The sequence below is a fragment of the Heliangelus exortis genome, chromosome 14, assembly GCF_036169615.1.
Source record: "Heliangelus exortis chromosome 14, bHelExo1.hap1, whole genome shotgun sequence".
Lineage (NCBI taxonomy): Eukaryota > Metazoa > Chordata > Aves > Apodiformes > Trochilidae > Heliangelus > Heliangelus exortis.
In genome coordinates, this window is record NC_092435.1 from 3,839,203 (window position 1) to 3,854,590 (window position 15,388).

At 39.8% G+C, this 15,388-nt stretch overlaps 1 protein-coding gene across 3 annotated transcripts in view; it reads right to left on the minus strand.

Moving 5' to 3' along the window:
• Window positions 1-27: 27 nt before the first annotated feature.
• TAF1 (TATA-box binding protein associated factor 1) overlaps window positions 28-15,388 on the minus strand; it is a 30,494-nt gene continuing 15,133 nt past the window's right edge. For 2 of the 3 annotated variants that reach the window (XM_071758005.1, XM_071758004.1), the window contains exons 19-39: window positions 15,207-15,287; window positions 14,662-14,811; window positions 14,413-14,532; window positions 14,059-14,234; window positions 13,462-13,703; window positions 12,019-12,232; window positions 11,579-11,744; window positions 11,200-11,411; window positions 10,834-10,942; window positions 9,812-9,910; window positions 9,170-9,347; window positions 7,750-7,817; window positions 7,238-7,360; window positions 5,758-5,850; window positions 5,598-5,682; window positions 5,038-5,105; window positions 4,840-4,956; window positions 3,146-3,244; window positions 2,783-2,936; window positions 1,845-2,022; window positions 28-943 (exon numbers count right to left, since the gene is read on the minus strand). In XM_071758005.1, the coding sequence (XP_071614106.1) occupies window positions 727-943; window positions 1,845-2,022; window positions 2,783-2,936; window positions 3,146-3,244; window positions 4,840-4,956; window positions 5,038-5,105; window positions 5,598-5,682; window positions 5,758-5,850; window positions 7,238-7,360; window positions 7,750-7,817; window positions 9,170-9,347; window positions 9,812-9,910; window positions 10,834-10,942; window positions 11,200-11,411; window positions 11,579-11,744; window positions 12,019-12,232; window positions 13,462-13,703; window positions 14,059-14,234; window positions 14,413-14,532; window positions 14,662-14,811; window positions 15,207-15,287 (2,949 nt within the window). In that variant the 3' untranslated portion in view covers window positions 28-726. Of the gene's footprint in view, window positions 944-1,844; window positions 2,023-2,782; window positions 2,937-3,145; window positions 3,245-4,839; window positions 4,972-5,037; window positions 5,106-5,597; window positions 5,683-5,757; window positions 5,851-7,237; window positions 7,361-7,749; window positions 7,818-9,169; window positions 9,348-9,811; window positions 9,911-10,833; window positions 10,943-11,199; window positions 11,412-11,578; window positions 11,745-12,018; window positions 12,233-13,461; window positions 13,704-14,058; window positions 14,235-14,412; window positions 14,533-14,661; window positions 14,812-15,206; window positions 15,288-15,388 lie in introns of those variants that run through there. The other variant, XM_071758006.1, reaches the window with a different exon arrangement.

Genomic DNA, 15,388 nt, shown 5'->3' on the forward strand with positions numbered 1-15,388 from the left:
TGCGGAGAAACGCTAATAAAAACGGGGTGTTTATAAACCATTTCGAATTTTATTTACATGAACTCAGTCGGCAGTGCAGCAGAATTTCATACAGAACCCCTGGGTCTCCACATGCTTTCCAGGTGACAAAAAATGAGGCATCTCATTTTACACAAATTACACTTACTGAAGACTAATTACCAAACTCTGACTTCTGGGTCAAACTAAAACTTAAAAATAGACCAGCTGTTTTTTGAAGCTGTTTTTGAAAGTAGCTGGGTGATCAAAACAAGTCAAATTGGTTTCAGAAACTATGTTCACGCAAGGTCTCAGAGAAAAACTTCCCCTTCGTGAAATGAAAATTGGTTTAAATTTTTTTATCAACAGAAGGTATTGTATTCCAAACAAGCATTGTTTCCTGATAGACATGCATGTATCCAACAGGCCATTATTTATGAGAAATTACATCTTAAAGACTGAAGAACAATCCATACAAATCTTCATCAGAATTCTGGAATTAGCACATGTTCAGCAACTCAAAACTTCAGCAAGGGCATGCTTGTCAAAAGCTTTTTTTCACCATTTACTCTGTCACATTGTATGTTTACATAACTAGTTAAAATATATTTTAATATCTACTCCATGTTAATGCAGTCCACACTGCACTGATCCTTAGACAAAACTGGGACAAGAGAAATTCAGAAGCCAAGAGTAGCCCCGGATGGCAATCACCTCAGGAAAGGCAGTTTATTCATCTGAGTCCAGGTCACTGTCTCCTGCAATGGAATGGAAGTCCTCACTGTCCTCTTCATCCTCAGACAGATGGACCTGACTTAATACACTTGGCCCACAGCGCTGCTGTTCTTCCTCTTCCTCCTCTTCTGAGATCTCATACCCTCCAATACTGCTGAAGCTTGTATCTCTTGTGTTGGATTTTGGGTCTGGTTCTTCATAGCTGCCATAACTAAAAGAAAGACAGTCTCACAATACCACGATTTCAAATCAGCTGCTGATACCAACTGCATTTAACTCTTGTAAGTGGTCCCTGGCTTATGGGACACTTAAAATCATTGTGCTGATGGCCCACTTTTTAAAACAAAAAACCCCATTCATTCTCCTGATGAAACAGTGGTCTACCAGCATCCTCATCCCACTCTGAAATACTCTGGGCTGGAAAAATGGATCACTCCAACACCATCTGTCACCTTTACTGCAGACAGAAAGGCTATAGATAGCCCATTGTCATCATCTCCAGCATTTTCTGGTGACAACTGCCAAAGTACTGGGCTGAGCTGACCATTTGCATAGCTACCTGTATGATATTTTATTAGGTAAATATCAAAAATAGCATTAAGGGACTGAATTTCACAAGAAGAAAAGGAACAGAGGATCTAATGATATGGCCAGAGTGGGAAGAGTAGGCTGGTATTCTCTCAATTGAATACAAAAACATAAAGCTGATATTGCTGTACCTGTCATTTTCTACTAATGGAACTTCTTACAAAGTACAGAATATGCACATCCCTATTCTTTAGGACTTCAACTAAGCAGTTTCCTTTCAAATAAGGAAATGCTTATTCTTAAGAGGAACAAAAAACAGAACAACTATGTGCAGGGAATCCTTTAACTAAAAAGTTTTTTTTTTAAATTTAACTAACATTTTTACTAGTGAAAATGTAACAGCAAAATCATATTTCTGCCAATCAGTACATTGTAATTATGGTTGCCACACTAAAAGCAGTAACAAAATACATTAAAACAAAACAGATATTAATCAGCCTTTTATGATAAACACTTCAGAAATATTCAAGAGAAGAGATTTTGTTTTGAAGAATTATTTTCACAAGATTCTCAGCTCTGATTACCTGATATTACTGTCTTCCATAACATGAGATGTCTCCCCACCATCTCCTTCATAAGACATCATGCTTTCTTCATTGTCCATACCCATCCGTGTGTTCTCTTGAAGAACATGAGGTTGTTTAGGTCTCACTGCACTGGGCTCCACATCTGAGTCACTGCCACTCTCACTCAGCTGGATAGCTGCACAACAGACCAACATATGGTCAAAAATCAACTGGTTTGTTCTGTCCATTATATAACCATTGGCTTTGTTTAAAGGCTACAATATTGACTGTAAGGAAGGTATTCAAAGCAGTCTCTGCTCAAGGTAGCAGAAAGGGTATCTGAGAGGTGATACCATTTACTGAGTACTGAATTCTGATGTTATTCAAAAGCAATCTCATTACCACCATTACTCAGAAGGCCTTATTTGGTTGTCTGCTCTAAAGAATTCCCCCTTCTTTGCCTCTAACAGTTTTCAGAAAATATCACTGTAAGCTCTTCTGCATGGCAAAATTTTTCAGTAAAACAAGGGAATAATCTGAAGAATCTCCAGACACCTTTTCTAGTTCTCAATAACACTGACCACATTGTTTCATAACAAAATACATATTATGAACTTAAACTGCCCATTCCTGGCTCTGCACACCATACCATAGCCCCACTCTTTTCAGAATCATTTGCAGTTTCACTTTGTGAAACACAATCAAAATGATCTCAACTGCTTTACTTTGTGTCTGTACTTATAACATTTCTATTCAACATTATTTTCAGACCAATTTATGTTCACCCAGTTTTTTCATCCTTCCCCTTGGTTTCACTTCCTTTTTGAATACTAGACCAACTAGGCTACATACCCCAATTATTCTCTTCACTTTCTGCTGTATATTTTTGTGATAGGAGCATGAAAAGACTAGCTGGGTTTCTAAGCAACAAGTTCCTATTCAAAAAGGACACCTACATGAGAAAGGATTGTCTCCCTCTTCATCACTCCCATCATCATCATCTTCTTCTCCATCTGACATGAGCAAATCTTCATAGAGGACACTGGCCTGAGGCTGCTGAGCTGATCCTTCTTCTTCATCAGCAAGGTCACCATCTGCATCTTCAACTTCCTAGGTCACACAGAACAAGGATAGTAAAGATCAAACAACATTTAAACTACTGCATTTTAAAACTAAGTAATAGTCTGGTTATTGCTATGAGTACTGCTGTCTTTCAGGGTCGCAGATAAAACAGACAACCTTTTAACTATGCAGACTTCTGCTACATGTATGCAAGCCAACATACAGCCTGTGGCTGGGATTTCTGTAAACATACTTACTGGGGCTGGAGTCTTAGGTTTCCCATCATCATCCTCATCAAATCCTTCAGTATCTAGGTCAGAGTCTTCCTCACCCAGCCTTCCTCGCCCCTGGCGCATCTGAATGGGGAGACAGAAGAATCTCAGGCACTGAACTGCAACTGTTCAGTACCTAGAGAGGCAAGGCTGGGATTTCAGGACCAAATACAAAATGTATTTTTTGTCATGGTGTTTTCATTATTAAACACTGTTCAATGAAATAAACTATTCTTAAAGAACACGGTAAAATGGCTCACAACCTCAGGTTCAAGTTTGTCAAATAGCAGATTTTAAAACAGAAATGAGTACAGAGACCAAAATCATAAAAACACTCCAAAAGGATTAGAGATATAGAGAACAGGCCAATCTGCAGCTCATAAATGCAATGGTACAGATGCAACACCTGTTGGCAACACCAATTAAGAGGAGAGGCTTTGCTGTAAGGAACACTCTATGTTTGCATCCCCTAACTTCTGGTCCTTGCCAGAGACAGAACACTTGATTGCATCAATCCTTGGTTTGACTCAGCATGGCCTTGGTAATTTACATTCCTGCAATGAAAATGGTTTTGCAACCACAAATGCTGCTACCAGAACGGGAAAAATTCTGACACATGTGAAATAGCAAAGCTTCAACTTTCAATCAATTCTGGGCAAATCACTGTCTCAGTAGTCCCTAAAGCTGACAAAATCAAGAAAAAAGATGGAGTTTGGATAAAGTATTCTAAAAGCCAATCTGTGGTTTGCATGCCATCTGACCTCTGAAAAGTTGATGAAGAACAACAGATTAGAATTTTGATAAAATGCCCTTATAATACATAATTTATATATCATGCCAATCTTCAAAGTGTTAAGAGCAGCAGCAGTATCATTTATATTAGGCAAAGCAGGCTTCCTAAGAATTTAAACAGACTTGTAAATCACAGACAGATGTCTCTTTGCTGTATTTGCTTTTTATATCCTGGAGTCTGACTCCTGAAGACACATATGGGGAGATAAATACTAGTCATCATAACTGCATTTAAAATAAAGGGAACTAAGGCCAAGCAACCATCACCTGACCTGCCATCTGTGTAAGTTTCAGAGTGTGGGAAGTGGGTGGGTACATCCAGCCAAGAAGCAGAGGGAAAGGGTGGCCTTCAGATGACAAGTTCAAAGGAGAAGCTCAGGAAGCTCTCTTACATATCAAGCACAGAAAAGGAGCAGACAACTAATAAACAGCTCACTGCTCAGGCTCCTTTGACTCTCTCTTGATCATCAACTTGGAAAAAAATCAGAACAGGTAATAATTCTCTTGGGATGGGAACCATCAAATAGCTTTCTTCTCAGCAGTACAGCATTGATGTTTCTTCCTTATGTTCTCCTTACCTTTTCACTGCTTGCCTTCTGAAGGTTTTTGTCACATTAGTACAGTCTTTGAATTTCCAACCAACATTAACTTGTACCTGTACACAGTTCATCTTCAGACCAGTTTTCAAGCTGCTTGAGAAATTACTATCTTTGTCAAAACTATGTCACTCCCAGAAGCATCATAATCGCTTCTCATACATATCCTTAAAAAACAGCTGTTAGCACATCATCCAACAAAACACAGTGAACAAAGCAGCACCTCTAGATCAACTATCCTGGAGACTGAAACTAAAAGAAAGGAAGTGAAAACTTTGCCTGGTCACTTGCCTGGGGAGTGTAGGGACCAGGGGTCATGGGATCAAGACTTTCCAGATCTGCCTCTTCTAGTGCTGCTTCCTTTGCAGTACAGATGTCTCTTTCAAGCTGAGTCAGGTGCTCATCATACTATGAACAAAGAAGCTTGATAATGTTGCAGAAGAAAAAATTCAGATATGCAAAAATATTATAGTAGAGCTGTCCACATACCTCAGCTAAAGTTTGGTAACAGATGTTTACAATGTCCTGGGCTGTTTTTGTGTACTGACTGTCTGGCCCTGTAGTAAGAAACAAACCTTTTCATATATTCTGACATTTGCTCAACTCCAGCTGCTAAGATGAGTTTTGGTTACGGCTCTTATGACAAAGGTCCCTAAATTCCAACCCCTTCCAATCTAAGGAGAAATATAAAGCAGCATTCACATTCAGCTAACAAAGAGCATCAGTTTATTCCAGCATTAAAAAAAATATTTAGGAGACAGAAAGGTCATTCTCAAGGGGAAATTCTCAGAGACAAATCACTGAAGCATAGTACTGAACAAGAAAATCCTCCCCAAATATAACTGCCCTATTATGCACAAGATGGTGAAGAAAGCACCACATGACAGTGAAAACATTATTGTTTAAGCATATATTTTCTCAGCAGGAGAAGAAAGCAACAATCAAACTCAGAATTAACAGCTTCAGGCTTAGACAGCACTACAGAACAGGTAACCAGATGTACTCATTCAAGTACAGAAGGCAGCTGAAGCCTTATTTTCACCACCTACCATTGTACTTGATGCTGTTGGCAAGGATTAGGTTAACATCATCCAGGAAAGTCTCTCTGTTCTGGTATTTGTGTTTGGAGATATTCTGGAAGAGAATGTTACACAGTAAATAATCTATCCTAAACATCTCTCAAGTGGCTGCTCAGTTCAAGCTACACACCTTGCGGATAGTCTCCAGGTCCATTGGATTAGCAATCACCTTGTAATAATCAGGAACAAACTTTTTGTTAACTGGATGATGAAATGGCCACGACTGAAAGAAAGAAAACACTTGAGTTTAGAAAGCTGCTAACAATTCAAGTTACAAATGAAATAAAGCAAGTCTGCAGAACTAATTAACACACAAATGGAAGTATTTATCACAAGGTGTCTTGAATCCGATCATTTACCTTCCTGAGGAACACAGAAAAAACACCTACCAGTTAGACTTTGAACTAGGCCATAATCCAAAATAATAACTATATAGAGGACTTTTCTATTTACAGAATCACAGAATGGTTGGAAAAGACATCTGAGATCATCGTATCCAAATGTTCACCCCCTCAGTAACGTAACATAACATCTATATCACTACGTCCACAAGTAGGACCATGTCCTGAAGTGGCTCATCTACACAGTTTTTAAATACTTGCAGGGATGGGAACTACACCACCTTCCTTGGTAGCCCATTCCAGCACCTATCTACTCTCTCAGTAAAGAAATTCTTCCTGGTATCTGGTCTAAACCTGTCCTGGTGCAACTTCAGGCCATTTCCTCTAGTCCTACTATTATTTATATGAGAAAAGAGACCAAGAGCCACCTCCCTACAAACTTCTTTCAGGCAGTTGTAGAGGTGTAGATTTAATAAAATTATTTCCTCCACAACATAACTGCAGCATCCAGTAAGAACACTCATTGCTTGTACAGTAAACAAAGAATATAAGTTTAGGTCTGATCTCACAACAGGAGCTATACACACCAATATAAAAGTTCATTGTGGTGCAATGGTATCAAAGAACTCGTCTGTTTCTAAATATCAGACATCACACCTTGGTGACAACAGAGAATGGAACCAACAAAGTTCTGAAGAGAACTGGCATGAAATCCTCTCATTTAGTGTAATCACTACAGACTCTTGTTCCTTACTCAATTCAGACACAATATACATATACGACTGCTCTCAGGGAATGTAGAGAGGCAACCAGAAAAGCTAAGGCCTCCTTGGAATTAAGACTTGCAAGAGAGGCCAAGGTCAACAGAAAGTGCATCTTCAAATACATTGCAAACAAAACTAACACTAGAGGCAATATAGGCACTGAATGAGGTGGGTGCCCAGGTGACAGAGGCTAAAAGGAGACAGTTACTGAATGCCTTCTTTGTCTCAGCCCATACTGCTGGAGATTTTCCACAGCAGCCTCAGACCCCTGAGGTCTCAGAGGAAGTCAAGATAAAGCAGGCACCTCGCCTTCACTCCTGGACCTTTGCTTCAGTGAAGAGGGTAAGTACAGTATTGTCTGTGAAAGTCAGAAAATCAAAGGCAAGCTCCCTGACAGAACACTCTTTTTTGCACTGCACTAACAAACACACTGTAAATATACAACCACAGGACCATAATTAGTACATTTTGCACAACACACAAATACTGTACTCGAGCTACATACATCTGGAACTGCCATCATCTTTTGCGTGACAATGTTATCCAAAATGAAGGAAAAGGCCACTTGATCATCATCATCCAGGAGAGGATTAATTGCTTTTTCTAATCGAGCCAGTTTGTCTTCCTTCTGCAATCAAAGTAAGCAACATCAGTGGCTGACTCTAGAGTAAGAAATGTAAGTATCCGGATATTCTGTCCCAAAAAATCCGGATATTCTCTCCCACTCACCTTTTTATGAAGACATTTATAAGAGGAATAACAGTATACATGTAAGTCTATATAAAAGACACACAGTAACAAAGGAGCACCTGGTTTTTTTTAAATATTTCAATGTAAACTGTTTAAATTTGTAAAAATTCAAATACACCCAGAGGTTGGGAGAGGAGTTCCCTTATTCTTCAACTCTTCTTAAGGGCCTGTGTTTTGCCTATTCACATCCTCAATCCTAAAAGTTCTCAACCAACCCTGACCATCCCTCCCCTCTCCACTATAACACAATAAATACACAAGACTTGCCTCTTTTAGCTTTTCATCACACAGGTCCAGCATGGACTGAGATATCTGTGTCAGTGAGTGCTTTGGCCCTACAAAAACACAGCAAGTACAGTGAGATAGTGCAGATTAAAACAGCAAATTCTGTCACAGAGTGAATTATTCTTTACTCCTAGAGCATCACTAATTATATTTCTAGCACAGTTGAGATTATGAACACTCTCAATTCAATAAACACAACTACTGAAGTTTAGTATGTATTTTATATGAGAACAGGTTGTTTGTAGCAAATATTCACACTTATGGTGTACATCCTGTTAAACTCTGGAAACACTTTGAGAAACCAAGTAAGCCTGTGGAAGACTGACCTCTAAGCCCTTCACCTTTGCCAAACTTTCAGAATGTAAATCATGACAATTTGTTTCCTTCACTAAGTCTAGTCAGTGAAGCAGAACTGCTGAGGAAGGCAAGATGCACATTTAAGCAATATTAAGAAAACCACAGCTTCAAATAATTTCACAACTTCTCAGACATGGAATTAATTATTTGCTACAGAACTCTGAAAAAAACCTCTCATTTACTAGGATAAACAGAGACTTAGTTATTAAGATAACAAAAGAAGTAGTAAAGACACAAAACAAGTGCTGTCAGTGTCAACTCAAATGCTGCACAGCCCAGAGAGACTCAACACAGCTGGGACATCTTTTTATCTGTCACATGAGTACTTTTTTCCAGAGACTTTTCTATTAGCAATCAGAATACAGCTGACCTACAGCTGTTCAATGAATCAGCACTTTTTATCAGCAGACACATGCTCTACCCCAGAATCTCCACCCCTTTTTTTTAAACTATTTTTTCCCAAATGGGAAAAAACTTATTGCAACTAAGAAACAAAACATGCAAAATGTAAACTCCACTCAAAGCTGCATGCTCAAAGGCAATGGCTTCAAAAGGTGTGAAATATTTCTATTTGTATTGAAAAATTAATTCACTAAAGTATAATATTGAGAAAATAATTTCACAAGTACCTGCCCAACAATCTTAGTCTGAAAGCAAAAAGGCAGGACACTCATAATGTAGTACTGAAAACAATGTTTTGCTTAGCTTCACCTTATACATAGGTGATATGCAAGATGTTGCTTCAGTGCAGTTTGGCTTAATCAGGGTCTTCAGTCATTGGTAGGCCCACAATTAAACTTTGGTTACTACATCACAATCACCATTTAGTTATTGTTAAATGCTAGGGTTCAGTTCTTTCTTATTTATAAATTAGTTCATTAACATTATTATAGTCTTTCTGGAAAAACCTGTTTATTGCCATCTGACAGTGCATTTATCCTGCTGTTCTTTTGCTTCTGTTATTTCTAAAAGTACAAGATCCACACCTCATACAAGTGCAACATATTAGCAGAAATACAGTTTCCATGCATTGTTAATAGCTTACCATTGTATGTTGCACTGTTCTTAACAATTAATTCCAGATGTTCTCTGAACTCTTCTCGGGATGGGTACTGCCGCTTACGAACATTTTCACGCAAGGTCTGTAAATCCATGGGCCTAGTAATGATCTTATAATAATCCTTGACAACTTTTGGATTAACAGGTGTATGAAAGGGATATGTCTGAGAACGAAAAGGAAAAAAACCAAATACTTATTAGCATATTACTAGCACAGCTAATCTCAGTTTAATCTCCACATCTGAACAGGCACCAATATATAAAACCTCTACACAATCAGATCCCCCACTACACCAGGGAAAATACAGTAAGCTTAACCCCTCAGTGGCTATCATTTTCTTCAAAAAAGTGTTCCACATTTCTGATTTTGCTGAAAAAAGAAAAATCACATCCCAGGCTTTGAGTATGTATCCGAATAAAACTTCAGCATTGTTGTCCAATGTGAACGTTTTCATCTCAAAAAGATTCTAGGCTGAGACAACTTATGAAATAATGCACACGAACTGTGTGCAGGGCAGGGCAGAAAGGGGTGGCACACCACTCGTCTGAGAAAAGCCTAGCCTAATTTTGGTGTCTACAACACATAATCTATTTCAATCATAATGCTTAAGACATAGGTTATACTTACATTAGGAAGATCCCTTATGTCATTAATTATGCCCTCCAAGATGGACGACAGCGTGACCATGGGATCCGTTCGCCGTCGGTGGATAGATTTATGAGGACGCTACAGAAATGAGAGGCACAAAAATTAGGAGAGTTTCAAGATGCAAAATATATACTGACAGGCAATTTATTTATTATTTTACTAAGCAGGTATCTGTGTTGCATGTGAAGGATCCATAGGAGTAATCAAGAAATTGTCTCTACACTTGCAAGTGTAGAGTCTTACATCTGGGTAGGAACAACCCCAAGAACTGGGGCTGGGGACTGAGTTTTTGGAGTTATGGAGGTGCTGCTGGTCGATGGAGGGATGGCCATGAGCCAGCAATGTGTCCTTGTGGCCAAGGAGGAAACAATGGCATCCTGGGGTGCATGAGAAGGGGGGTGGTTAGTAGGTTGAGAGAGGTTCTCTTCCCCCTCTACTTTGCCCACAATATCTGGAATATTGTGTCCAGTTTTGGGCCTCTCAGTTCAAGAAGGACAGGAAACTTTTTGAAAGAGTCCAGAGCAGAACCTCCAAGATGATGAAGGGAGGAAACATCTCCCTGATGAAGAAAGGCTTGAGGGAGCTGGGTCTCTTCAGCTTGGAGGAGAATGAGGGGTGACCTCATTAATGTTTATAAATATGTAAAGGGAGAGAGCCAGGAGGATGGAGCCAGGCTCTTTGCAATAGGATAAGGGGACACAGATATAAACTTGAGCATAGAAGTTCCATACAAACACAAGGAAAATTTTTTCTATTGTGAGGGTGACAGAGCACTGGCACAGGCTGCCCAGGCAGGTTGTGGAGTTTCCTTCTCTGGAAGCATTCAAAACCCACCTGGACGCCTTCCTACATGAACTCATGTAGGTGACCCTGCCCTGGCAGGGGGGGTGGAATTGATGACTTTTCAAGGTCCCCCTAACTGTCTGTGAGACTGTGATCTGTCCAGTTGGTACAAACAGAAACAGAGATGCAGCAAACAGCTCAGTAACACCTTCACTCACATTCAGATAATCACAGTGAACGGTTGTCCCTACTCGCCGCTTCTTCTTTGGAGGAAGTTGCTGTTTAGGAAACTTCAGGACCAGTGATTTCCTGCGAACCTCATCCGCACTAGGAAAAAAACAAAAATGCATTAATACTTTCTCCAGACCTCTTGTGAGGTCTGGACCTCTTCTCCCCCTGTATTGGAGTCTCATTTGCCATAATACCAAATACACAATCAAAATACTATATTAATAGTCTATGTAAAGCCCTGCCAGTTTATTCCTTTAATTATTCACAGAACATAATATACTTTTAAGTATTCTGCACTAAGCTCTAAATTGTTTTTTCTTACTACCTATATGTATTTCTGCTTCTTCCCATACCTCTCAATCAGTTGTTTTCCCAGGACAATTTTTGTGCCTTCTACTTTGATGAGCTCTTCATTATCATTGGGAATGACTGTTTTTTCCAGCTCTTCCTCTTGCTCCTCTGTCATAGCAACAGGATTAGAAGGTGGGGCATTTGTTTGGTAGTAAAGAGGGCAGAACTTATTAGTCCTCATATGGCCAATTGCACCACATGCTCCACATTTTAGCTGCAAAAATACAAGAAAGGTAGCAGGTAAGAATTCATGCATAGGCTCCTAGTTTAGAGGCAAAGTACAATTAAAAACCCTAGTAAAACCTTTAGTATATCAAAAGAATACAAAATTCCTTCAGTACCCAAGACCTCTTAGCATGCTTTACACATGGATACACATACTTTTAAGTCTGGGCGCTCTTTCATTTTCTTGGGCTTCTTTTCTGGAGGACCCTTGAGTTTCTCCTTTTCTTGGTTCCGTTTTAACCGCCGCAATTGTTCCTGGATCCTGCGTCGCTCCTTCCGCATTTCCTCACGGTGCTGCTCATCAAACAGAGCAAACTTTCGTCTAGGGGGAAAAAAAAAAACAAACCCCAAAACAAAAACACACAAGTTTTTAATCAGAGTTGATGATTTACCACGTACTTTTCTGCAAGGTTAATCTGCACAAAATTCTAATTCTATTCTCCAAATAAACAGCTATTACATCTCTTTCCACAAGAGCAATGCCAGGCTTCTACGCTCAGTTTTACATTTCTTCACGATGCCAGTAGAATGAAACTATCTACAGGCAAAGATTAAAAGAAAAATTAAAAAAAAAAAAAAAATCATTTAGGTCTTACATGAACTCTTCATCCTTGGTGGTCCGTATCCGGCAGTACGCATCAATAACAGCCGGCTTCCGAACTGTCTCACACCTCACATACTCCTTCCCATCCTCATCTCTAAATGTGCGATAGATTTTGAGACGTCGGCCAGTGGCAGAGGAATTAAGGCTAGTGACAGAGGCAGTGTCATCATCTTTGTGAGAGTTTGCTGAGGCTCCTGAAGTTGATGCTAGAAGAAAGTGTTTCATTTATTTTCATTTTCTTTCACACTGTAGAGCACTGAACTGCAGATAGTTTTGGCTTTAAAAGTTCTAGGACACAAGTTCAGGAAAACCTAAGCAATAGAAGTCTTTCCCTTGTTATTCGTGTTCTCTTATATATATACCAATCTGAAACAAAGGTAAGCTACTGAATTATCCATATGGATTATAAAGCCAGACAGAACAGCTACAGTCAACAAGGACCCACAGGTGCCTAAGTGCAGGTAACTGCAACACAGTCCTTAAGTTTGTTTATAGTTGCAGTGGTGGTGATCGTAGGTATGGAGATATGGCAGAAACTGAAGGCCAACAATTATCCTGTTCTCCAACCAGTGTTACAACCTGTGAAGTAGTCTTGTCTCAAATGACCACAGTCTTTCCAGCACCATCCATAATTTCGGTTGATAGATCTTGGTAAATACAGCACTACTTATCTTTTCACAAGGCAACAATCATCAGCAAATCTTCCACATATCCCTTACTTAATCATTCCAGTAGTTATTTAATGACTTATTTATTCCCAGTCTTTGTTTCCAACAGCAACAATAACATTGACCCAGTTGCAGTAGAGCTCAACTTTGCCTATATACATGCAACATGTAAATGTGGTCATGAGCATGGCCATAGAGACAGAGTTCATTCACAGGTCAAACACTTTTACCTGCCAGTTAGGAATGAGTCAAGTCCTCTGCTGGAATGCACTTAAACACATCTCCAGGAGATTTAAATCTGGCAGCTGTCCAATTATCTCTACAGCACACAGTATAACAAGCAATGCTGTCGGCCTACATGTGCATTATCAGCTTCACATAAATAGCTGCATTTACATACTGTATCTAATTACAGTGCCATATTCCCCTGGCAAGAACTATCTTTAGAAAACTACTCAAAACCAAACACCACCATGCCCTCCCCCTGCTCCTCCCTCCCACTGCAGCAGTCAGCAGTGAATATCTAAAGAAATACCACACTAAGTTTATAGCTCAAATTAAGTAAAGCTATGGAGCAAAGAAAACTTTAAATGAATTTTCAGACAGTAGCTGCTCAGAAGAAGGAAGAAGCTCCAAAAAGCTAACGTCCAACATTCTCCCCATGAGGAACCCACACTATTCTCTAAGAACAGATCAGCACACTTTGCTGCCTGACATAAAGTTTTGCATCCCTTCCCAGGCACATTCTGGTGGTTGCTATTACTTACACAGCCCCTTTTTGTCTCTCCTGTCCTTTTTGCCCCTTTCTTTATCATTGCCACTGTCTTCTCCCAGAAGCATCCTTTGCAATTCCTTTCGTTCCTGCTCTTCTCTTTCCCGGGACAGCTGAGAACTGGTTTTCTTGTTCTGTAACATATTCTCAATATTCTTTCCCATCTCTTCAAAGTCACTGTCTTCAGCTGAGCTGCTATCTGTGTCTGTTGACAGGATCTCTGTGGATTCCAGAACCCTGAAACAGGAGGAGAAGGGAAGAAGTGGGGGAGAAAGGGGGAGGAAAGAAAACAAAAGTGGTAAACTATGCATCTATATAATGATGGAACATGTCGTGCCATTTTACTTGGCAGACTATGCAATACATTCTTCCTTTCCAATAGGTCTATGACAGCAAGGCACTAAGGGTAACTCCTAAGTTTCTATTAGAACAGTCAAAACCCTCTTTATCAGTGCTATATTTGTGGGCCCAACCAGTAGAATTAACACCTATACTACTACATATCAGTGGGCACCAGGCATACACAGTGATGAATTTTTAAGGCAGGGATAAGGTAGGAGTTCAAGGCTGTAAACATCAGTTAAGAACTTACTTATTTTGTAAATCAAAGATGCGCTGACACTCTTCTTTGTATCTCTCCTGATGTTCTGCTACAGAAAAACGAGAACCACGTGCAAATTTGCTCATAGGACCTTCCCCTGAACGAGCCTGCTCTGTAGACATCGTGCGTACTACATCAATGACTTCCCACCGCGACAGCTTCTTTATCTAGAAAGGGGAAGACAGATGAGAAATTCCTCTGGATTTCAACTGGATTTCAACATTTCAACTGTGGATTTCAGCTCCTTTCCACACAAGGTCAGAGTAGAGAAGTATACATCCCTTCTGCCATCAGCTGATGAATGCATTAATAGAACTCTGTAAGCTGCTTCAGTTTCATGCTCACCTCCTCTTCAGGCACTCCAAATTTACGCAAGAGCTGTTTGGCATTTTTGAGAGAAAGTCGGCGCAGATCAGCGTCTGTCCCAGTCACTGTCTTCTTCACAGGCTGAGGCTCTTTGTCATCCTGTTCAGAGGAAGATACAGCCTGTTAATGTCATTGCATAATCATCTTCCCTAGGTTCATATTTTGGTATTTTCTCTACCTGATACCTCACATTTACTCCATTTCTCTACCCAGCCTTGGGAACTGTACCTTCTGCTGAGTTGGCTTGTTTGGAATCTTCACGTAAGAAAAACCTTCACCACAACCTGTAGGATCTGCTACCCCTGTCACTTCTAAGAGGCACTTGCCCTTCATAGCAGCAATGAAGGCTCTTGTGGTGTTCCATGGAGCTGTGCGCACCTGCCAGCAAGAAGAGAAACACACACTCACAGTCCTGTTACCACCAAGGAGAATTCCATGCTTTTTATTTTGCATTTTTCCAGTCATACAGAGAATAATGATAGTGAATTACACTTCTTGGTTCTTTAGCTGCCCTGATAAATCCTCTCAGAAAAACCAAAGTGCTAGGTAGCTCACAAAAGGCATTTAAGGCAAAAAGCTTAGTCCTGAAATTACTGTCAAGAAGAATCCCCAAGCACAGGTATAAGCTTGGCAGCGAAGGTCGAAAGTCAAGGGAAATTTTGATCTAATTAACCCTACTTTAAACACATCCTTTATATCTGAAGACCTCACTTCTCTTCTGCCACACAGATTTATATACTGGTATGTATGCTCATACATCATTCTGACAATACCTCATCATCAATCTTCATTTGGAAATCCTCTTCATTCTCCTCTTCTGGCGCAAAGAAAGATTTCTCTCCATAACCTGCATCCTGTGGACCATATTAGGAAAAAAACACCCTGAAATCTTAACAAGGTTACTGGAGACAGAACTACAAGCATATTATGAATCTTCTGTGGACATGTAATGCAG